Source organism: Dermacentor silvarum, chromosome 1 (assembly GCF_013339745.2).
Source record: "Dermacentor silvarum isolate Dsil-2018 chromosome 1, BIME_Dsil_1.4, whole genome shotgun sequence".
NCBI lineage: Eukaryota > Metazoa > Arthropoda > Arachnida > Ixodida > Ixodidae > Dermacentor > Dermacentor silvarum.
In genome coordinates this window covers 224250028-224274756 of record NC_051154.1, presented here as the reverse complement: position 1 = coordinate 224274756, position 24729 = coordinate 224250028, and the positions used below count along the sequence as shown (strand labels likewise).

General features: G+C 47.8%; 1 protein-coding gene across 4 annotated transcripts in view; it reads right to left on the bottom strand.

The window, feature by feature from the left end:
- The window catches only part of LOC119436830 (26S proteasome non-ATPase regulatory subunit 5), a 74056-nt gene that overhangs the window by 22896 nt on the left and 26431 nt on the right, over positions 1 to 24729 (bottom strand). For all 4 annotated transcript variants that reach the window (XR_005189129.2, XR_005189128.2, XM_037703822.2 and 1 more), the window contains exons 4-7: positions 20212 to 20464; positions 19227 to 19415; positions 11899 to 12008; positions 2485 to 2891 (exon numbers count right to left, since the gene is read on the bottom strand). Coding sequence is in view for 2 of the 4 variants with exons in the window: in XM_037703822.2 (XP_037559750.1) it covers positions 2502 to 2891; positions 11899 to 12008; positions 19227 to 19415; positions 20212 to 20464 (942 nt within the window). In the remaining 2 variants the exon portion in view is untranslated. The remainder of the gene's footprint in view (positions 1 to 2484; positions 2892 to 11898; positions 12009 to 19226; positions 19416 to 20211; positions 20465 to 24729) is intronic.

Below are 24729 nucleotides of genomic sequence, written 5' to 3'. Positions count from 1 at the left end.
ACGGACGACGCGCCCCACACGGCGGCATGCCCGGCGCACATATTTTTCTGCGCGGTTTCGACTGTCAGTCGTGCGAAGCTTTCCGTCTTCTTTGTCGACCAGCAATGTCGTACCATTTATACAGTTGATTTCTAGGTTTCAGTTTACTTTGGGCGCGACGATGGCAAGTCAAGAAAGGCAAGGATATGCTTTTATTCATAAACCAACTTTGGTTTCCGTTTCGGCCACCTTTTTTGTTTCTGACAGGTTTAGTTCTACGACATTGGCCCTTGCTTGGACGCACCGTCACTGACTGCTCGGCCTGGGGGTCAGTCAGACAGGTGATAAAGTAATCTTTATCCGATAATTTATCAAGCGCATAGAAGCATTACTTAGAAAATCGGGTGCTGCGGTGAGGGCTACAGCCGTCTAGTAAATGCTGCTCTGTGATTGTCGCTAAAAACCGATATTGTCGGTATAACGGCGCAACTAGCGCTGAAAATGTTTGAGAACTTTGTGTGCTGTCAACGACATTTCTCGGTCAAAACTCTAGGTTCATTTGAAGTGGTACGTAGTTAGACGTTTTCGCTTTTTTGTCAACAATGGCCGTATCGCCTACATAGTAAGGGTGCGCATTACCTCTGTGTTCAAGGAGCTAAGGTGGGCTAGTTGGTATGCATTATTATGTATGTATCTCACTGCGTCCCGTTTAAATTCGCGCCGTAAAACCATGTTTCGTAATACCTCTATCTGTGCATGCGAGTACTGAAATAGTTCTGGATGCCTGAGCCAATGTTAGAGAAAGAAATATTTTGGGATATCATTCCGTGTCGGCCCTTACACAGCTAATCGCCGCCTGGTAAGTGGCACTGTACGTTCATTTTCTTTTTGTTCACGGATGGTCTCTGCCTTGTTACAGTTGGAAGTGGCAGCCATGCCTCTGATGCTTCTGCACAGCTGGCTCAGCGAGGGATGCTGCAAGGCAGTAGTTGCATGCGTTTACCTTTAACGCTTGAATTTGAGCAGCCAACGGCTGAACAGCCGACCATGGTTTTGCTAGGCACCTGCAACCGGGTAATCTTCGAGTGCGACAAAGCCGGACTGAATAGGTTTCAACGGCGAAGCAGTGGCGGTGGCTGCGCTAGCTGCGCTGCCTCGAGCCGGAAGCAGCCAGCAGACGACACATCCCAGAATCCCTCGCTCTTTTACCGGTCACCTACTCGCTCTCTGCTGCTGCTGCGCTTCCACACTCCAGCTCTTTGACAGCGAGTTTCCGTGGTCGAGTGAGATGCTTTCAATTAGCTTGTGCGTGCATCACACCATGCTTGTTAATTTAGTTGGTAAGCAAATGCTTATAAATTTACACGGTCAGTATCCTTACTTCGTATAGCTGTCTACAAATTTGCTATAGCAATCGATGCTCCGCCGTTCGGGCTTTATGCTTTGCGCCTAAGCTAGAAAGCGCCGTGCCGCTTAGCCCACTCCACCGTATTCTGTAACACTCTAAATACAGCCGCCCTGTCCGTTCCGACAACAAACGGGAGTGGCCACGCGCGCGCGGGACACTTGCCAGCAGCGCCTAAATGTCCGGTGGTATAAGCGCGAAAATTACAGTAAGCTGTATATACGGCAGGCACCGTTGCGAGGTGTGCGGAATGTGAACGGCCGCGCTCTTTTTCAGAGAACGAATCCGCTCGCTGTTCGCGGCCAATGCCGGAGCACACATGTCGAAGCCGTTCTAGCGCAGCGTGGCCCAATTTCGGTCAATTTTCCGAGTTTGGCGCAGGAATTTGCATTTGTATCAAAATGGCGCAATTGGCGCAGGAGTCCCACCCCTGTAATTGCAGTAGCAATGATATGGACATTCCAGGCACATTTCTACCATCGTGGTCGCCGCAATGTTCCGTATAAAGTCCAAGGGCAATAACATCCCCGCACGCCGTGTGCTGTATGTGCGAGTGAAAGCGTACGACAATGAGCTGAACCGAGCACAAGGGAGGAAAGCAGGAATGCAGCGCGACAGGCAGGGGGGGTGGCTTGTACTCTGGTAGCAACTGCGTAGTTTGCACAGCGGCACAAGCCGTATCTTGAAAGCAGTCTGCAGATAAGACGACTTTGGGGTCGGTCGACTCGTGGTCAGCCTGCCGCCGCTTGCGCTGCTGCTCCGTCCTTCTCACACAGCGCTCGGCAAACAAGATCACTCAGTACCTCTATAGTGCTCATACAACCCGCGGCAACTGCCAAAGGAGGTGAACCCAGCACACTTTGTGTGGCTATAGCATCAAATCCGATTTTGAAGCAGTTTTTCCGAAAAAAACCATAAACATATCTAAGTCGCACCGTTCTATAAGACGCACCAGCAAAAAATTCAGAAAAAAAAACACCATTTATACACCGGAAAGTACAGTAATACCGGAAAGTGAAATACAGTTCAGATAGAATTTCATTTGATAGTATACCATGGAGATATCCTAATCTAATTGAGCTTAGGGATGCCAAGAATACCTTAACAGATGGGAGCCTCAGGAGAGCCCCTCAAAGGTTACAGCCGCTTCTGAGGCCATATAGAAGGGACCCTCTTGGTAGGCGGTCCTGATGCGTTGCCAGTCATCATCAGCAAAACCCCGAGGTTGCATTTGAGCTAAGGTAGCCACGACAGCAAACTTGGCCTCCTTGCACTGTTTGTCAGCCTCAGTGGATCGGTCAAGAAGATACTCAAGGAACCCTGGCTGTGCTGCCAGTGCAGCCTGACCCCAGGGTACTCGTGCCACTTCAGCAACCACAGCCAGGGTAGCACAACGCAGCTCAGGGAAAGGCTGCCGGCACAGGCGGAGCAACATGTCCATGGGTCGGTCGCCTAGCAGGCCGTACCACCGCTCTGTCAAATGCACTAAGTCCTCGCAGCTGCTGTCCTGCAAGGGAAGCACAGGAAACGATACTCAATAAATGGCATGCTCGAGAAGACGAAACAGACTGATCTTTGGCAACAAGCAGTGAAAGACAGAACACTGGAAAAAGAGAAAGAGAGAGAACAGGGCACTGCACCCTGTCTTCTCTTTCTACCTTGTCTTCAGTGCGTGTTCCTAATGATGAACACCAAGCCCCACAGCACTGTATTGGGGACATATTGCAAAGCCATGAGCAACAGGTAGCACAACACAGCTGTGTTGCCACATATGCTCAGAATTTCACATTTGGCCCGAATTTTAACAGCTTAGGTTAATGAGGCTAGCGCAGATCACTTACGTGCATGGATGAGAAGGCTTTTCGATCAAATGTTTTTTCTAACATTTTCACAAGTTCTACTGAAGCCATACTGCTAGTGGAAAATGAAAGGCAAACAGTGAAACACATGGCCAACGCTACAATTACATCATGTGCCATTGTTGCTAAGTCTCACACTTGCTTCAAACAATATGATCTGATATATCTGCCTTATATCGTTGAATGGCCATTTCAGGCACTGTCACTCTGCCTCCAAAGCACAATGAGCCCCACTGCGCTGTGGTTCTGACAACGGTAATCGTGGCTTTGCACTGTACACTCTTCAGCATTTTACATTGAGATAAACTGAGCAAAAAGAAGCCACAGAGTGATGTAATGGTGGCTGCATATCTTCTCAATGCAAACTGAACATATTATGCAAAAAAAAAGGCACAGTACATCACTCAGGACTCGGTAAGAACTGCTGCAAGGGGAGTGGTGATGAAGGTGGCATGGCAGATTTGCCTGGCCAGCTAACGTGATACTCATGATGAGGTAAAGGCAATGTTCTGGTTAGACATCTAGACGGAGCAGACTCATAGCTTTCATTGCAATGCTTGGAGTTGGTGACTTGCGAAGTGTAGAACATTTCTCTACATGGCACAAGTCACAGTGCAGAACTGAGAGAGAGAGAGTGAGTGTGTGCGTGTGTGTGCAACGTGCTATGCGCATGTGCCGCTTTGTCATATACAGTACCTTCTGTCAAGTTCTGGCATTGTCTGCTCCCCACAGTGCGTGTGTGTGAGCGCATGCGCAACTGTGAGTGTCTTTGTGGACTCCAATGCTGCTGTGTGCTCAGAGGCTGTGGGCCCTTGTGTGACGACACAATTTTTTCTTTGCACCAGTACTGATTTTTTATATGGTCTCTGCTCTGTCTCGCTGCTCCTGGCTAAGGTGAAAGTTTTTTTTTTTTTTTTTTTTTTACTTCAGGTGCCATCAGAGTTGTAAACAGCCAATGACTGCCACTCTTCACCTTTGACCTAGCATGCCAGAAACAGATTCGACACCACCAGCAAGGGCACAGTGACATGTTCTCATGCTGCACTTTTTTTGCATTCCTGTACAGACCATCATCAGTAGAAGCTTTTTGCATGCTCAATTGTTTCATTTTTCTGCCCATCTTCCATTCCTTTTAACTTGCTTTCTCTGGACTTAGCTCACTGTGGCCCATGCCATTTGTGAGCTTGTGTCATTTGTGAACATGTGAAATAAACTTTTAAACAAACGATTTCTTCACATTTACATGTCAACATACATATTGTAGGAAGGATAAAGCGAATTTCAAACATTCCCAGGAAAAGATAGGCCACCTTTTGTGTGGAATTATGTTTTTGATGACATGCATAGACACAATATTTCACTCATATGTTCACAAGAAAACATGTGTGTGCCACGCACGTCCCTTCTCCATTGCCTTCCGCACTTTCTAGACAAAGTCCACAGCACCCAGCACCTCACAGCAGACATTGGAAAGGGGCCACATGTGACATAGACTTCGAGACTACGCACACGCTCCCAAGCCATACATGACCACTTTTTTCTGTCGGCCACATGATGATGATGATGATGATGACACAAACTTTTATTCAAAATAAGAAAGAAAACCTTGGGTTACAGGAAGACATGGTCGGGTCCCTAGTCCGGGACACCGTTGGCAAAAACCGCTGCCCGTGCTCTTTCGATGAGGGCTCGCTGCTCCTCGAGATCCAAGCTAGACAGGGCTGCCTCCCAGCCCACCCAGGTTGGCTGGTTTATTATGGCAATACTGCTATTTTTCTGACAAGCCCATACCATATGGTATAAGTCTCACTTCTGGCCACAAAATTTGCACTGCGCCAAAAAAAAACTCTGGCTCTATGGCGTGAAGCTTAGATAGATTATTAAATGAAATAGTTTGTAGCCGACGGAGGTGAGACTCGACTCTTCTGATTTATTAAAACCCCTAGGGGGACCCGGCAGTGTCTGCCTCTCAAGGCGCAGATGCTGTAATATCTCTTGAGTATGTTAAAGGAGTCCCTGAAACAGTGCAGACAAATTTTGTAGACGCGTAGGGTACAGCTACAGTAAAACATTCGCGCAACAATTTGTGTGAAGCGTCTCATATTAAGAGACCTATCAACGATTGCAAGTTACCCTCCTCCCTAGCTATGCTTGAGACTTTGGGTAACAGCGCAAACAGACGACCACAAAAAGGGAGACACGGACACACAGGCGCTGACTAACAACTGGTTTTATTGTGAAGGATAGCACACCTTATATATGCCAGAGTGAAGCAAGGGAAAGGGGAAAACATAACAAGGGTAACATCGTGCCAACAACGCAAGCGCAAAAACGCCAACCAAGCGCAACAAGACGCAAACAATTATTTTTCTTTCTAATCTGAACCCCCGATAGCCGCATCCAGAAGATAAAATTCAGCGTCAAAGAGAGCAAGGGAAGGGGTGCTGAAGCACTTGCTACCGAACTTCCTGATGTGGTAGGCTTCCAAACTGATGCGCGCTGTCTTGTCACTACTCTTTCCTAGAATCGACGTCTCCTTTAACCGGGCCACACAATCAGTGCACTTGCTAACGTGCGCAACTATATGTGCGTATTTGTCATCTCGTTTTTTCAGTTTTAGAGCGTGTTCCCCTAAACGGTCATTGACACAGCGACCAGTTTCGCCGACGTAAAACATCCCACAAGACATGGGAATGCAATACACCACTCCAGTGGAACATTTGACGAACGGCGGTTGGTGGTTCTTCTGGCATCCACGTTTACTGGTGTTGCAGATAAGTGGGCACAACTTTCCCAGCTTGTTAGGGGCAGAAAAACATATTGGCACGCCGTGCCTACTTGCCACCTTCTTCAGATTGTGGGAGAGTTTATGGATGTAGGGGACCACCTCAGGTCTATGTGCCTTCCAGTGATCCTCCGCCGTTGTACTTCCCGTTGCACGCTTGAATTTTTGAAGGAGGGTTTCAGAAACAGCAGTCAAGACCGAGACGGGAAACCCTGCAGCCAAAAGACGGCTTACCTGATTGTTAAAACTGAGCGTCATCTGATGTGGGCACGATTTCTGGAGAGCCGATTCCATACACATCACCGCTATTCCTCTCTTAATTGTCTTGGAATGTGCCGAGTCATAGGGCAGTAGCTCCTTCTTAGCCCGTGGGTAGTATCCCCAGCAAACGTGTCCATCACAGAACGTGATTTTAAGGTCTAAAAACTGTCCACTGTTTTAAGGTCTAAAATCGTCCACCTTTCTGGCCAAGGTGGACGACACACTAGAACAGGTGTTTAATGGGGGGCTGGTTTTAAAAACTTTTAGGTATGTTGACGATTTTTTAGTGCTTTTAAAAAAGCAGCCTGCCTCCACCTACTCCTCTACTGTAGGTGAAGTTTTATCTTTTTTTAGCAAACATGGACGTGGGTTGCGTTTCACCCATGAACTTCCGGACTCTTCAATTTTACAGTTTTTAGACCTTAAAATCATGTTCTGTGATGGACACGTTTGCTGGGGATACTACCCACGGGCTAAGAAGGAGCTACTGCCCTATGACTCGGCACATTCCAAGACACTTAAGAGAGGAATAGCGGTGATGTGTATGGAATCGGCTCTCCAGAAATCGTGCCCACATCACATGACGCTCAGTTTTAACAATCAGGTAAGCCGTCTTTTGGCTGCAGGGTTTCCCGTCTCGGTCTTGACTGCTGTTTCTGAAACCCTCCTTCAAAAATTCAAGCGTGGAACGGGAAGTACAACGGCGGAGGATCACCGGAAGGCACATAGACCTGAGGTGGTCCCCTACATCCATAAACTCTCCCACAATCTGAAGAAGGTGGCAAGTAGGCACGGCGTGCCAATATGTTTTTCTGCCCCTAACAAGCTGGGAAAGTTGTGCCCACGTATCTGCAACACCAGTAAACGTGGATGCCAGAAGAACCACCAACCGCCGTTCGTCAAATGTTCCACTGGAGTGGTGTATTGCATTCCCATGTCTTGTGGGATGTTTTACGTCGGCGAAACTGGTCGCTGTGTCAATGACCGTTTAGGGGAACACGCTCTAAAACTGAAAAAACGAGATGACAAATACGCACATATAGTTGCGCACGTTAGCAAGTGCACTGATTGTGTGGCCCGGTTAAAGGAGACGTCGATTCTAGGAAAGAGTAGTGACAAGACAGCGCGCATCAGTTTGGAAGCCTACCACATCAGGAAGTTCGGTAGCAAGTGCTTCAGCACCCCTTCCCTTGCTCTCTTTGACGCTGAATTTTATCTTCTGGATGCGGCTATCGGGGGTTCAGATTAGAAAGAAAAATAATTGTTTGCGTCTTGTTGCGCTTGGTTGGCGTTTTTGCGCTTGCGTTGTTGGCACGATGTTACCCTTGTTATGTTTTCCCCTTTCCCTTGCTTCACTCTGGCATATATAAGGTGTGCTATCCTTCACAATAAAACCAGTTGTTAGTCAGCGCCTGTGTGTCCGTGTCTCCCTTTTTGTGGTCGTCTGTTTGCGCTGTTACCCAAAGTCTCAAGATGTACCAACTTGCCCAAAAAGAAGTATTAATGTAGCTATGCTTTTTCTCCTCAACTCGTTCGCCAAGTGATCGGGGCTAAGCTCTGCCTTCACTGGCTCTACGTCATGAAATACATTGTGTTATCTACTTCCGGTTTTCTTGGAGCCAGCGTGCGAAGCCTCTCCAACCTCTTCGCCAGTCACCAGGCACTCGATCTCAAGCGAGTGCTTCGAAGTCTCGTGAGTTGCAAGCAATCTGTCGCAGTGCCAAGCGTGTCCGTTATTCCGGTAACCACAGTTGAGCTGGGAATTTTGACGGATGGGTGGAAGCGTGAACTAAAGCCCCTCCATACTATTCTTGCTGTGATGACGGAGCTTCAGTCAGTGCAGACGTGAGCCGAGTGAGCGGCCTGATCGGTCTAAAGTCGCTCTGCATGGTCCAGCCACCTGGTGGCGCAGAGCTTAACCAGCCAAACAAATAGCTAATATTGCTGTCCCCAAGTATAAAACATTTTGAACATCTAGAAAAGCAACGTGGTCACGATTACGCTCCTTCGAAAAATTTACACAAAAAGCAAAGTAGAATACATTTGATTACTGCTATATTATTTCTGTGTTTGGTTGAGCTCTGTGCCACCAGGTGGCTGCATCATCCAGGCCGTTCACGTTTGCGCCTCCGCTCATCCCGTAAAACGCCCATCGCAGTCAGCTTGCGCTTGCGTTTACCCGAACACCAGACACGCGAATCACTACTGTGCTGTATAGTAATCTTTAAACGTGAAGTGACGGCCGCAAACGCGTAGATACCGGTGTCGATCGGATACCCACAACCAATGCTGCAGCCACTTCGCTCGCAAGTTTGCCTTGCAGAGGGACACGTCGCAGCTTGACATGTCGTCGATCGCTACATTCGCAGCCCACAACGTGAGGGTGAACCTTGGTGCTCACGAAAAGACAGATTGAGACCAACACAGACCACGCAGCTCGCGTCAACAGGGAGCACGTTGTAACACAAGCAGACGACACTTGCTGTGTGCCGGAAGTGCTTTCAAGAGTGTAGTGATACACTGTCTTTGTGCATTCGCTTTCTGTTATTTTCTTTTTATAGAAACAAATTAACTAACATTTCAAATATTACGAACAACATTTGTTCACCATGATGTTGAAAAAAATCTATCACGTGCCCTGGGCAGCCAATCGGATAGCTTGCCCTACTGACGTGATATGGTTAAATCCCGTCAAATGGTCAGGGGCAGCTTAAAATTCATCCGAGTGGCGTGCTGCGATCGATAGCGATGTGCCTTTCTAAAACCTTGTAATAAATTACACGCTTTATGCAGAGCACTTAGATGTGTAAATTAATGATCAGAAGGACCTACCCCTAACGACTCAGTACCTTTGTACAAGATTGTCAAAATCGTTTCAGGGTCCCTTTAATGGAGAGGGGGAGCCCAAGTCAGCAGAGAAGGACGTAGAAGGATCCCGGGGAAGAAAAGCCCGGGCCTAAGCATGTGCACGCTCGTTTCCCTCGACCCTCGTGACCTGGTACCTACATCAACTGCTTCCGTGCAGCTCGAGTCTTAGATTGACTAAGAATTTTGCATGCCAGCGGCGAGATTCTACCACACATATAGTTTCTATAACCCGCCTGCAAATCTGTAATAATGTATTCTGACGCGGAGTGTGTCGCGGCTAGGGCTATCGCCACTTCCTCCACAGCCAAGGTTTCCCCATTACGAACTGAAAGCCAGTCTACAAGCTGCAATGATGGGAAACACCATGGAGAATGAACACCAAGCGCTGATCTTGGAGGCCATGCAAGGTGTGACCTTTCCACTCTGTCTGCTGTGTGGTGAAATACAGTGTAGACCGCTTATAACATAAGTCGCCGGAGTCGCGAATATCCGCACTATAAGCGGTATCGCACTATAACCAAAACAACTATTTTATTGGGATAATGGACACTCCAGGCGCATTTCTGCCGTCGCTGTAACCGTGCTCTAGGTTCCGTATTTGCTTACTAAATAAATTAACAAGCACGGTGTCACGCACGTACAAGCAAACATGAACTCATCTTACTCATTGACCGCAGAAAGGAACTGTCAAAACACTCGAGTGACGAAGCGTGGCGAGCGAATTGACCTTCGTGCTATCATGCCTCTCGCTTCAACGCGACCTATAAGCAGCAAAAACACGGCACGCGGCGGACTTTCCCCGTCACAGATTGCTTTCAAGATAGGGTCAAGGTGATCGTAGCGCCGAAGTGGATCGTTGCAGATTACGCCCTGTTTCGGTCCACTGAAACATTTCCGCACTGCTTTGCAGACGAAAATCCTCTCCTTCTGTTTGCACCAGTCCTGAACGCAAGTTTCGGATTCTCCTAATGCCCGTGATGTGGCCCGATTTCCGTCCGTCTCCGCATACATGATCACTTTCCTTTTAAATGCGGCATCATGATGAACTCGGTACTTCATGCTGATAGAGCAGACGCAGAGAACGTGAAGACAGATGGTAGACTATTGCCTAAGCACGTGTACTGCAGCACATGGAGGAAGCTACAGTAGCTAGGCTCGACGCGGGTGCGAGGCGGCCATTTTGAAATGCCCACGGCTACCGTATTTACATGATTGTAGGTCGACCCATTTTTTCAAATTTGACAATCCAATGTTGGGGGGTCAACTTAGAATCGAAACCGAACCGTGTACCGCTAGTAGCGGCAAGAGAAACGAGAAATCAGGGGCGCTACGGCGTGGTTACAACTTTGCACCTACGTTTCCATGGTTACGGTAGAAGCGTAGCGTATTAATTTACCGTATTGCATACATTTTGATTGCGCGCACCACGAGTGCACGGCTCTTGTGGGAGCATCGATCATGGAAGAGCCGCCGTTTGGGGGGTATTGGTAGTTGGCGGAAGAGCCGTCGTTAGGGGGGTATGGTAGTTGGAGGATGAGCCGTCGTTTGGGGGGTATTCGTGGTTGGCGGAAGAGCTTTTCTTTGAGATACGATTGTTTTCGACGGCCGCGCGCATCTGTCCCTTCTGCTGTTGTGCTGAATTGTCGCGCCTGTCATGAGTGCCAAGAACTTTCGGCGCTCGTTCACAGCAGCGTTCAAACGGGCTGCTATCATATCCTCCATGCCGAGGAAACTAACGACTGTGCAGCAGGACGCAAGTTTGGAGTCAGTGAACGTGTGGTGCGGCAGTGGCGGCTTCAGCGCGAGGAAATTTGGCCTCCCTGGCTACTGTGTACGGGTGGGTCCTCTCTGCGTGGGCGGCTGTACCTCGCGATGTCGTGGTGCGGTCGTTTGCGAAGTGTGGACTTGCACTTGATGACGACGTGCTGTGGGACCGCATCAGCTATGACGGCAGCAGTGCCAGTGAGGTCGACTCTAGTGACGATGAGTAGTCTTAGCAAACCCGTCAATAAATTTCCCTTGTGTGAATGCACTCGCGTGGTTTTTCTCTCCCCCCCCCCCCTTTTTTTGAGACATGCAATTTTGGGGGGGTCGACCTACATTCGAGTCGACTTACAATCGTGTAAATACGGTATATGCTAACGCAGATTTAGAGTCCTACTTGATTTTCAGCGCACACAATTTTTTTACCTTTTTTATCGGAAAAAAATTGTGCGTTAGATTCGAGTAAATACGGTATTTGTGGCTTGAGGGGAGAGTTTGCAGTCTAGGTTGACTGCCGAACTTCCAGGCAGCCGCACTGTAACCGGTATTTCGTGTCCCGCAACTGCACTATAAGCGATACGCATATACGTAGAGTGCTATGGGAAAATTAACGGGAGTCTGACAAGACTGTATTATATCCGGTCCTGCACTATAAGCGGTTATGTTATAAGTGGTCTATACTGTATGCAACAAATTTTGCACTGTGAGTACAGCAGGCAATGGAAAGGCATCATATTTTTGCAGCACTTCTAGGAGGAATTTGAAAGTTAGTGATAATTTAGTAGCGTTGGCTCGTGACAACACACTATGCATTGAGCAAATTTATTCACCATATAAAATAATTGCAGTACAGCCCCTCTGAGAGCTAGCTGGGAACAGCCTCGACAGGTTTTCCATTTAACCACACTTCCATGTCAGCTAAACAGACCCCTTTATTTTGTTGCTTCTTCCATCCACTGCATCCAAAGGGGGCTTACTTGAATGTGCAGAACATTGGCCAGGGCACCGAGATATCGAACTTTGAAGTCAACTTTTCCATTGTGGATGATCTGACTTAATGTTTTTAGGTAGCGGCTCATCTGATCTCCTGAAATAAAGACGATACACAATGAGCAGTTCAATCACTTGTCTGCAATAGCAGGCTTTCATATTTCACTGCTTCTTAGCAATGCCATTGGACATACCCAATGTGCTGTTTCACACTGCCAAATTCACTAGTGCACAGTTGCACATGTGCATTACTACACCTATAATGACCAATAGCACCTACAATAGTTTCACCTACTTTTACCAAGCTTGAGCATGTGTCAGCGATTCGTTTATTTTTGCAGTTGAATCTCGTAACACTTAAACAATCTATAATAAAACATGGATTAAAATAATTATAATTATGGATCACTGTTCTCAACTTCTATTTTTATAAAATCTGCATGCATTTTTCTATTTTTATCAGAGAACTTAATTTTTCTAGGTTTATATTACTCACATGAAAGGTTACCAACTTTTTTTAGGCTACTATATTAATGTAACAGTTGCAGATTTTTACAGTGGCTCTTGATATGAAAAATTCTTGTTTCAGTAATAACCTGCGATAACTGCGGTAACCATATTTCATGACTGCTGTCTGCTTGTTTTCACTAACATTTCATTTGTGTAGTTAAGTCAAGGGAGGAGTCTAGCTGAAACAGTGCAATCCTGAGGTGTATGTATCTATGCATGCTGGTCTTAAGCGGCGAAGTGAATGTACTTAAATATGCACCGACAAAGGGGTTATCAAGCTCTTTCTTGGCACAGGGGTTATCTACAGTGAGGCTAGGAGCACAGTAAAAATATCAAACACTTACAAAATGCAATGAAATGCTTTCAAAGATGCCATAAAGCACCTAGTTGACCAAAAGATACATTTATTTCATATAATCTTCCGCCCGACTCCAACCAATGCAACCAACTTAAGATTCCAAAAAGCACATATGTATGCACCACCTGCCTCCATCATCTTATCAAATCTTACCATTTTATAATAGCTTATCAATCATACTTAAAAGTACAATGCAGCTTCACAGGCTGCAACGCCCCAGAACTTTGCATCTGACCAGGAATTTTGACCATGTCAAGCTTTTTTAGGCAAGCAAGGAAACATATATGTGTGGCACATGATAATTTTTTCCTGTTTGCACTTTAATGCAGCTTAGTATACAGCTTAGTAATACACAGAACACTGTGCTTATAGTGTTCTGCACACAGCTTTTCACAGCACACTGCAGCTGTTGAACGATGTTGGCATACCACACTGTAAGAAAGCAGATTTTGTGACTACAGTGGGCATGGAGACAAAAAATAAGTTAAATGACAATGATATCCATGTTAACAACCTTTACTTTCTTTCGGGGCATCTTTGACAACCACTCACTGCTTCAGCAAATAAACTCCCATAAAGTGCACACAAATTTCAATCACATGAAATATTTTCTTGAATGTTTCAGTTTGTGGCGACACACTGCGCACAAACCGGCATAGCCTCCGCCTCGCCACTTGTTAGCCTGGCGTGACACGACTGCATGCTGCACCACGCCTCCGATAAGGGACAGTGCCACCGCAGCGTCACCGGAGGCTTACATCACCGACGGTGGCTATAAACCCAAGCTGCCAAGCTCGAAAGACGCTTTCCTTCGCTAATCGTTCGAGCGCAGCGGCGGTATGCTAGCCCCGCCGCTGCTACTACGCTAATAAACAATCGTTATGTTTCATGTTGGGATGTGTCCTTCCATCGACACGGCATCCCACATCTGGTGACCCGGAAACCGAACAAACCGCACCGCCATGGCCGAACCAGAAGTCCTCACCACTCTTTGCCAGCAAGTGCAACAACTTCAACAGGAACTACAGACCCAGCAACAGCAGCATCCTCGCAATGCCTCCACAACCGAGGCCGTGCCTGCCGGCTCCGCTGAGGACGTCACAGCTCCTACAGAAGGCATCCCATCCTGCACGCTGCCTCATACGACACCTGGAGTGTCGCCGTCAAGCTTCCGCCGTTTTGGGTGGACTCGCCCGAGGTCTGGTTCACCAAGTCGAGGCACAGTTCTGCCTGGCGCGCATCACGCAAGACCGGACCCACTACGATTACGTCGTCGCCCACCTGGACGCACGTTATGCCAACGAGGGCCGGGATATCCTTGCCAACCCACCAACGGCCGACCTCTATGAACACCTGAAGACTGCACTTATCCGCCACCTGTCGCTCTCGGAAGAACAGAAGATACGACAACTTCAGTCCGCAGAGCTTGCCAAGCGCAAACCTTCGCAGTTCCTGCGCCACATGCGTGCGCTCGCAGGCAACATGCAAGCCGATTCTTTCCTACGAGCGCTTTGGCTCCAACGACTCCCGCTGCACGTCCAGGCAATTCTGCAGGCTCAGGTTAGGCTACCTCTCAACGAACTTGCGGAGTTTGCTGATTGCGTCATCGAGGCCTCCTTGCCGCAGTTGTCGCCCACAATCCAGGCTGTTGCCACACCGCCGAACACCACAGAGCTTGCGCGCCGTATCGACGACATCGATCGACAGCTCACCTCCATTCAACAACGCCTGGGTGAACGTCTTCCAATGCAACAGCGCCGCCACTTGCAAAGCCGCAACCTTAACACCACTTCGTCACGGCAACCTGATAACAACGGCCCGTGTTACTACCACCGACGCTTCGGGGACCGAGCCCAGCATTGTCGACCACCCTGTTCCGTGGGACATGCGGAAAACGCCAACGGCAGCTCGTACAGACGGCCGCAAGCTGCCAACTCAGAGGCCATCGCATCTTCATCACCGACCAAATCACGAAGCAGCGGTCCCTTGTCGACAGCGGTTCCGACATTTGCTGGTACCCACGATCCCATCTTCAAGGTCCTCGTCCGCCTACGTCTTTCGAGCTAAGTGCGGCAAACCGCTCCACAATCAAGATGTACGGCTCGCTCCGCCTGCACATCCAGCTCAGAAACTTATGTCATGACCTTCACTGAAACTTTGTCATCACCGACGTCGCCGAGCCAATGATCGGCTCAGACTTTCTGGCCCACTACAACCTCCTTCCGGACTGCCGCAACGACCTCCTCATCGACACGACAATGAGACACTCCACACCAGGCTAGCGAACGACCGCCCAACAGCCAAGCATCAAGGTACTCAGTGTTGACAGTAATTCGCCGTACCACACCATCCTCGCCGAATTTCCCGGATTGACGCGCCCCAGTGGACTGCCACGCAAAGTGCAGCACACCACCGTGCACTACATCCGGACCACTTCAGGCCCAACGGTTTTCTGCCGCGCCCGTCGCCTTGCTCCGGACCGCGTGCACATAGAGTTCGAGGCCATGCTCCGCAAAAGAATCGCCCGCCGCTCTAACAGTCCAGGGGCCTCGCCACTCCACCTTGTGCCGAAGAAGACTGAAGGCTGGTGGCCCTGTGGGGACTACCGTGCCCTCAACGCGCGCACCATCCCGGACAGGTACCCCATCCACCACATACAGGACTTCGCCCATCGCATTCATGGCTGCCACGTGTTCTCCGTGCTAGACAGATACCTGTCAATCCGGATGACGTCCCGAAAACGGCAATCATCACTCCCTTTGGCTTGTTCGAGTTTCCCTTCATGAGCTTCGGCCTGAGGAACACTGGATAATCCTTTCAGCGCTTCATCAACAAAGTCGTCCGCGGCCTCGACTTCTGCTTCGTTTACCTGGATGACTTACTGGTATTTTCCTGCGACGCCGAAGAGCACCACAGGCACCTTCGTCTGCTGTTCCAATGCCTCGATGACCATGGTCTACTCGTGAATATCCCAAAAAAAAGCACGCTAGGCGCTTCCGTCGTCCGCTTCCTCGGCCACGAAGTTTCACCTGAGGGAACTCGGCCCTTGCCACAACGCATCTCGGACCTGCAAAATTACCCTCAACCCACCACCGCTAAAGACCTTCGCCGTTTCCTCGGCATGCTGAGCTTTTACAGGCGTTTCTTGCCGCACGCAGCCGACTACCAGGCTCCCCTCCACGATACTTTGGTTGGCCTACGAGGAAATCAACCCGTCACGTGGACACTGACGTTAGCGAAAACTTTCGAAGAATGCAAAGCCGCCCTCTGCACCGCCATGCTTCTCACCCATCCCGTGCCAGACGCTCCCTTGGGACTCTTCACGGTCACATCTAGCTTCGCCATCGGCGCCGCCCTCATGCAAGGCGTGGACAACACCTGGCATCCCTTGGCGTTCTTCTCCAAGAAACTCGCAGCTCGGAAAACGACCCCTTCAACCGCCAGTTCCACTGACGAAATCACGACCACCGCCCCGACAAGTTTGCCAGCCTACTATAGAGAACTTCTGGCGATATACGAAGCAGTGCAACACTTTCGCCATATTCTCGAAGCACATAACTGCACCATCTATACCGACCACAAGCCTCTTACCTAGGCCTTCTCTGAACGTCGCGAAAATCCCGCCTGTACAGCAGAACCAACTCTCGTTCATTGCACAGTTCACCACCGACATCTAACATGTCAATGGAAAAGACAACGTGGTCGCCGACGCGCTTTCACGTGTAGTAGCCATCAACTCTGTGCAGATAACAGCGGACGTCCTCGCCGAGGCTCAGACTACGGACCCCGAATTGCAGGAACTTATCAAGCAGGTCCTCACTACAGCTGCAACAAGTTCCCATTCCAGGGTCGACAACCACAATCTGTTGCGACATGTCGACAGGACAAAGCAGGCCCTATGTGCCCCTGTCCCATCGCCATGGTCTTTTCAACCAGCTCCACAACCTCAGCCATCCCGGCATACGCGCCTCTACACGCCTCGTGGCTGAACGCTATGTCTGGCCCTCCATGCAGCGGGATTGTCGCACCTGGGTGCTCTCCTGCATTCAATGCCAACGCGCTAAAGTCACCAGGCACGTCACGTCACCACTCAGAACATTCCCTCAGCCCTCTGGTCGGTTTGAGCACGTCCACCTCGACATCATAGGACCCTTTCCCCCGGCTCGATGGCCCCCGGTTCGATGGCCCCTCGAGGGAATCAGCGCGGAAGACGTCGCCTCGGCCTTCTTCACCGGCTGGATTGCTTGTTTCAGCGCCCCCCGCCGCATAACCACCGACCGAGGACGACAGTTCGAGTAGCACCTTTTCAGGCTCCTCGGGCTGACCAACGGTTTTGAACGCTTGAGGACCACCAGTTACCACCCCTGCGCCAACGGAATGATCGAGCGTTTCCACTGACAGTTCAAAGCAGCCATTATGTGCCACCCGGACTCAACCTGGCTCGAGGCCATCCTAGCTGTCAATCTCAGTCTTCGTGCCACCTTCAAGCCGGACATCCAGGCTACACCAGCAGAGCTCGTCTACGGGGAACCACTCCATCTCCCAGGTGAATTTCTCGCTGCACTGCCTTCCAGCACTACAACGTCAGATCCCACCGCCTTTGTCGCCCGGCTCCAACGCACCATCGCCGCCTTACGCCCGTCACCTGCAGCCCACCACTGCAAGCCTACACCTTTCGTGTTCAAGGAGCTAGCATCGTGCACGCACGCTTTCCTCCGCGACGACACCATCCGCAGGCCTTTCCAGCCACCCTACAGCGGACCCTACCTGGTCGTTCATCGCGCAACAAAAACTTCACTCTGCGCCTGAACGGGAACAACGTCCGCGTTTGGATTGACTGGCTCAAGCTCGCATACATCGCTGCGAACAAACCGGGCAGCGCCACTCCATCCACAGGCATCTATCCGCAGCCGCCGACATCGCAGCCCGCTCCGGTCACAACACGCTCTGGACGTCTGGTACGCCTCCCAGATTTCTACAGACCCCGAGGGCTCTACACTCCGCGGGGGGGGGGGGTGATGTGGTGACACACTGCGCACAAACCGGCGCAGCCTCCGCCTCGCCACTTGCTAGCCCGGTGTGACACGGCTACATGCTGCACAATGCCTCCGATAAGGGACAGTGCCACCGCAGCGTCACCGGAGGCTTACGTCACCGACGGTGACTATAAACCCAAGCTGCCAAGCTAGAAAGACGCTTTCCTTCGCTAACCGTTTGAGCGCAGCGGCGGTATGCTCGCCCCGCCGCTGCTACTACGCTAATAAACAGTCGTTATATGTTTTATGTTGGGCATCCCACAAGTTCATTCATCTATTCACGCTGGCCTTGCAGATCACACACAGTTAAAATATTGCAGACGCGCACCATGTTTAATGTCAACAAAGGTGAAAGAGCTAGAACGTAATGCGCATGCAACATAAAATGGAACCAGTGGCTCCATTGATTAAATGTAGAGGTGTATGAATATTTCAGATTTGTAATATGAGTTGAATAGTTCTTGCTATCGACTTGCATTCTATTCAGGAATTCACTATTTGAAGTTGTCAAATATCCGTTTCGGTTCAATATAAGGTATAACAACACTTATTAGTATACAGCGAGAAAGGCAGATGCATGTGGTTGGTGGCCATTCAGAATGATTCTGCTGGGGAGAACTGTGATTGCTGCAGAGAGGCACTTGTTGCTGTGTGAACAAGTGGAGTTGCTAACTTCGGCTCGATAATTTCCAGTGATTCAATAAGCATTTCTTGCTTTCATAGCTTATGAATTTGTTTTATCGATTTAGGCAAAGCAATTCATTACATGCTTGGGCAATCTCACCATGTTTGTATCCCTTTAAAACTATGAGCGGTGCTGTAGTATTACACTTCCCTCTTTTAACATCCGGTGAGATGCTTTTCATGCGTTTCATTGCTGTCATGGTTATGGTGCGCCAGTTCTGATCACCTTTCAGTCGCTTCTTATTTACAAGCTTATCAGTTGACGAAATTAGGTCAACCACTGAACGGCTTTACATGTACAGTACGAAATGATGCAAGTAAGTTCTTTTTCTTACCAGAAGGATTCCACACAACTATTATATTTCACTTTGTTAGGAAGAAGAAAGAGTTCTTTTTCTTACCAGAAGGATTCCACACAACTATTATATTTCACTTTGTTAGGAAGAAGAAAGTGTGCAGCAAGCAACCCCCCTTTTGAAGGATACCGTGAACCTTCCCTGTTGCATTATTTTAAAAAATAGTACTACAATAGTATTTCGGAGCAAGTGGTCACAGCCAAGATTACCATGACCGGATGCTCTAAACACACTGTACTTGCTAACTAAAACAAATTCAGGAAAATATTAGGGGCCCTTCATAAGTGTAGTGACCATGTCTCTCATCAAGGCATGCATTCAATCTCATTGCTGCACTGTTGAGAACATAGAAAGACATGAGCAGTACCCACCATGTGACTGAAGGACACGTTTTCCTTGAATGGTGGAGCTGATGATACCCACTGTTTCAGCAGCAACCACCTGGCATGCTGGGTCATCACTTTGCACACTTTCGAAGATAAAGCCCAGGACCTGAGGGTAATCAAGCACCAATCGCTGGGGGCTGGTCACACCCATGCTGCCAAAAAACTTGAGCACTCCTGAAATAACATCAGGACACTTTAGGACATGCTAATAAAACATGAACATGGCACTAGTTTAGTACTAGAGACTAAAGTGCACACCGATATAGCATCATGCTAGATTTCCTGCTTGCTCCCAGTTTCAAAAAATGCTTGTACTATGCAGTCATGCTGCAACATTTGAAACAAAAGAGGCCAAAAGATAATAAGTGGCAACAAAGTACCTTCAGCCACTAGTGTGTTAAAGAGCAAGTGCAGCCTTCGTTACACATTACATGGCCAAAAGCCCATAACAGCCTGCTGCATACCTCATTATGACTGTATTTTGACCTCAAAAAATAGGTTTAATCAGCTATGGCTACATATTTTTTTCTGGTGTGCATCAACCACACTTTCACATACTGTGCAGATGTATAATATACATATGCAGAATATGCTGCAGTTTGGCACGATATAATAACCTGCTACCTTGTTAGACCTTCACAAGATGCTTCGCTCATCCTGGTATGCAGTGTAATGTGGCTGCCCATCGTCCCTACACACGTAAAGAAATAGTTCCCTCACAGATTTCAACAGCACAAAAAGGTGCATTACCCCGACTTCCTGTCCAAATCACCTTTCCTCTCCCCCCAACCCCTTTGTGTTGGTGCACACAGCAGCCAAGATTAAAAGATATGCATCATGGCAGGCTGAATGATCAAGTTGATCTAGAATAGTAAATTGATGGGCTAGCTAGTGCGACATATTGGGTACATGTGAGCACTAGTGTAGTATAGAAAGGCAAAGAAAGAAGTTGACACAAGACGACACAAACCTGGGCCCAGAAAGTTGCCGAGGGGGTCAGAACCAATGTTGAGAGCCTTCTGACGGAGCTTGGATATAATGCCAGTACGCTCAAGATAATCCAAACCATGGCTACAAGACACAAGCTCAGTCAGCACTTCCAATGCATTCAGCTGAACTAAGACATCATTCTTGTCCATTTCTTTCACCAGCCTCTCCAGATGGCCGCTTTCTGAAAGCCGCTCAAGGTTTTCAGCAGAAGCCTTTGCCACATCCACAAAGACCTGCAATGAGCACAAAAAAATATATGGCAACACTTTAACAATCATAGTAGTAATAATAAGAACACAAAGGAAGAAAGTGTGTGCTAAGAGCCAGAATTGATTTACTTTCACCATATTTCGGGGGCTACATGTTCATCTTGAAAAATGTGGCCCACAAGTAATCTTAAACACATCATAATGTTAAAATTTAATGGGGCATCATCACCATGACCAGTGAGCATTTGCTCGAGGCCATTAGTCATTACAAGTTTCCTGGTTTAGCCATACACCTAAACTTATGGTGGCAGCACCTCACAAAACATTGTTCACAAGAAAGGCATTTGCCCTGCAGCTAGATTAAATAACTAAAAACCACACAAAGTTGCGTAAGAAGGGTCCTACAACGCATATTAAGCATGTAATTTTGATTCACTGCTCATACAGAATCAGTCTTGTTGATGCCTCAACTGATATTGACAACCTTAACTCTCATGACAATGACATCAAAGCATTTAAGTTTTAAGGTGCTCCAGAAACTTATATACCACACTGAGTGCAGCAGCGAATGAAAATTTTTGGAAATGAATATAGATGTGGTAACGCTGTTCACTGCAGACAGCTGAGTATGCTGTCTGCAGTTTGTGCATCACATCGTTATAGTTTGCAAATATAAGAAATCGAAGTGTCAAGGTTCTACAGCTTTTTATTAAGGATGGACGAATATTGAAAGTTACGAATACGAATAGAATATTACACACACTAACTATGCATATTCAAAAAGAAACTATTTGGTATTTTTGAACAATATAAACTAACCAAATATTTCGCAACTACTGACTGTTAAAGTCTAGTTACTGCTCTCCATCTGCTAAACAAAGTATAGCAAATTATCAGAAGTGACAACAAAATTTTTTGAAGCAATGCAAAAACAAAATGGGTAATGCAAGCTTATTTTTGGTTTCGCAACAGAAGCTTAGTTGACAATCTGGAATTGTTGCTTAGTCTTGTCCTTTAGTCCTTTTGGCAGTCTAGTCATGTAGGAGTTCTTTTACGCTATGGCCACTGCTGTTTTCCTTGCACCAGGCCCTTTTACATGTGTCTACGGCACACAAGTTCTTCAGCAGCTTTTCTTTCTTCCCCCCCCCCCCCCCCAACTTCTGATGATTTTTCGCCAACCATTTATTTAGCATTTTTGGAAAGCTAGTCATACATCAGCCATTCCTTTTTCGAAGGCTAGTTTGCGACTAGGCTTTAAAGATTTTGAGAGGCTGTTCATGCAGTTTCTTTAATGACAATTATAACTTTGTGTTAAACTGATCCCTTGCCCCTGATAATTAGCCGACGTTTTTGCACTAGTCAGTACAGGCTCAACATCTGCTTTTCACTATTCCACGGGTGGGACTACCCAAAGTCATTTTAGAGCAGTTTGGAGCAGACTAAATTTCATTTTGGAACAATTTGAAGCAGATAAAGTCTCATTTTGAAGCAGTTTGGAGCAGGCTAATCTGAATTTCGGTGGAGTAATGGAATATGGGATATGGCAGTGCACTTCGAAATCACAACGACACCCAGAATAAACAGACACGAAGCGTGTAGGAGAAGCGCACTTTGCACCTATATATAGCATACTAGAAAGTGGAAGAGTGGACGGCGCATGCTTTCCTGTAAATCCAAAAACATTGGTGGCACTACGATCGAACGATATATTCCTGCGCCGATGCTCATGATAGCGGAAAAGCTGCCGTTCTCCATTTTGAATTTCACTTCTCTCGTCGTAATGGGGAGGCCGCGTGTAGCGCGCACTCCCTAGGAGCAACGCGCCTACGAAGAGCGACGACGAGAACGAGGATGAGAATTTGATCGGCCGCAGCAGTTGAAAATAAATGTGTGTGTGTGCCTTTCATCGCGATGATCATCGCCGCCGCTCAAGACAATAAAAAAAGTGTTCATACCTTTGATTAAAATTCTGTGGCACCACTGTGTCATGTGCTAAACAGCTTCGCTGGTCATCTACCTTCACAGAGTGGAATGGCTTATGATATTTTAAATCAGCTTGCTGTTCGCGGCCACTGCCAGAGCACGCATGCCAAAGCCGATCTGGCGCAGTTTGGCGCAAGAATTTGTGTTTGTGTCAAAATGGCACAATTGACACAGGAGTACCACCCCTGCTATTCGATATTCTATTCCATATTCGATTCGTATTTAAAAAGTTGATATTCGCCCACCTTTACTTTTTAACCCTTTGATTGCTACTCGCGAGTAAACTCGTTTTGTCTTTTCAGCCCATTCCCCGCCTCGCAAGCAACTCGTGCAAAACTGAACATTACATACTTGTTTTATTATCTATAGAGAGGTCGTAAAAGCACCTAAAACTTGTAAGTTAAATTTCTAATAGCAGGTGGAGCAAATGTCTCCGTGCTCTGTCGCTTTGCCTCAACAGGAATGCCATGGCAAACCAGTGTGGCAGGTCCGTCTGCCCTTTGACAGATGAAGGGATTTGCAAACTTGATGAATTTACGTCGGAAGCAAGCGACGACAAAGGAAGAGTTTCTATGTTGCATGAAATTGCCACTGAAGTAGCACGCAAAAAAACCTGACAGTACATAGGCGTCGAGTTTCAATTTTCCTGGCGGGGGCAAGGGCCCAGCAAGTCGTGAAAAGCGAATGTTATCTCACCTCGGCCTCTTTGAGCTCTGAACCAGTGTCACAACCACGGGGACCACTGTCCAACGACAGCGCCAGCAGTGACGCAGGCTTCAACTTGATGTTTCCACCCGGGACGCACTAAACCTTGGAGTGGTATTTAATGAATTTGTTTAGTTTGATGATCGACTCGTGCGATATGCACATGTGGCGATGTTGTGGAAGAATGACGGAGACTGAAGGCAAACAAACACAACCATTACATAAGCGGGGAAAAAAAAAGAGGTTTTAATTGGTCCAAGAGGGCAGCGAGCAGAAAAACACAGCAGAAAGCGCGGCAGTAAACAAAGAGCACATAAGAGTTCAACAATATAGAGTGTATACAAGTAAATATGCAGTGGCAATTTAGCTGTAAATGCGAAAGAAATGCATTAGCATTACGTTGCTCATCTTTGAGGTCCCCGATCAATGATAAGGAGCTCACTGAAGACATGTCTTCCTGCCTCTTCGAGGAGCAAAGTGCAACTAATGGCGGTCCGAAGCAGAAAACCATCAGTTGCACTATATATATATATATATATATATATATATATATATATATATATACAGTTAAATCTGGATATAACGAAATTGACAAATTCCCGAAAAACTTCGTTATAAAGACGATTTCGTTACAGGTTCAGCATGAAAAAGAAAAAAAAGAAACGATTACCGTATTTACTCGATTCTAACGCGCCCTCGATTGTAATGCGCACCCATTTTCCGTGACCAAAAGAGAGGGGAAAAAAATCCTTTACAGTACCGCGTACCTCATGCTTTCATACAGAAATACAACTATCGCTCAAGATTTACTCCCAATACACTGAAGTTGTGATGAACAAAAAAGTCCCAGTTTTCGGGCAAAACTGGGACGAAGAGCGAGTGACAGGATGGCGTCGTAGCGTCGTATAGTGTCACCTAGTGTCAAGTTAGTGAAGCGCGGAGACTTGCGCAGTAACCAATGGGTGGCGCTGCTAGCGGGTTGAAAAAAAAAAAAAGTTTTTTTTTCTTCGGCGACATCAACTGGAAAAGAAGAGTGCCGGCTTGGCAGGCTAGGCCAGCTGCAGCAAGCGGCGGGATCAGGTTTGAATGAAGGCAGGGGGAAAGGTCACGCCCACGGTGGCAAGATCGCCAGGTTGAGGGATGCAAGCCCGCCTTGCGCACGCTGGCACGCACACGTGCGCTCGCTCTCGCCTCGCAGTCGCCGTGAATTCGAGTGCGCCAAGCGCAACTCCGCCACTTCGAATTCCGTCGCGGCGGAGAAGGTGCTTCCGGTTGCTGCTCGCGCAAAAATGACAAAATTTGGGGCGAAATCTCTAGGTTGTCGGCGGGGAAAATTCGTTATTGTGAAGGGGTCTCCCGCTGCCACTTCGTTACGTAGAGGTCTCAAATACATGTGCTTCTATGGAGCAACGGTGGGGAATAGAAAAACTTTGTTATATCCAGGAATTCCTTATATGGAGGTTCGTTATAAGCAGGTTTAACTGTAGTGCAACTGATGTTGCCCTATGCAGTCCTTGGTGTCGTTGTTTCTTGGCTTCTTATATGATAAATAAAAATTGGGCTCCTCGGTTTCCTTTCTTCTTGTTCATCCCATAACGAGG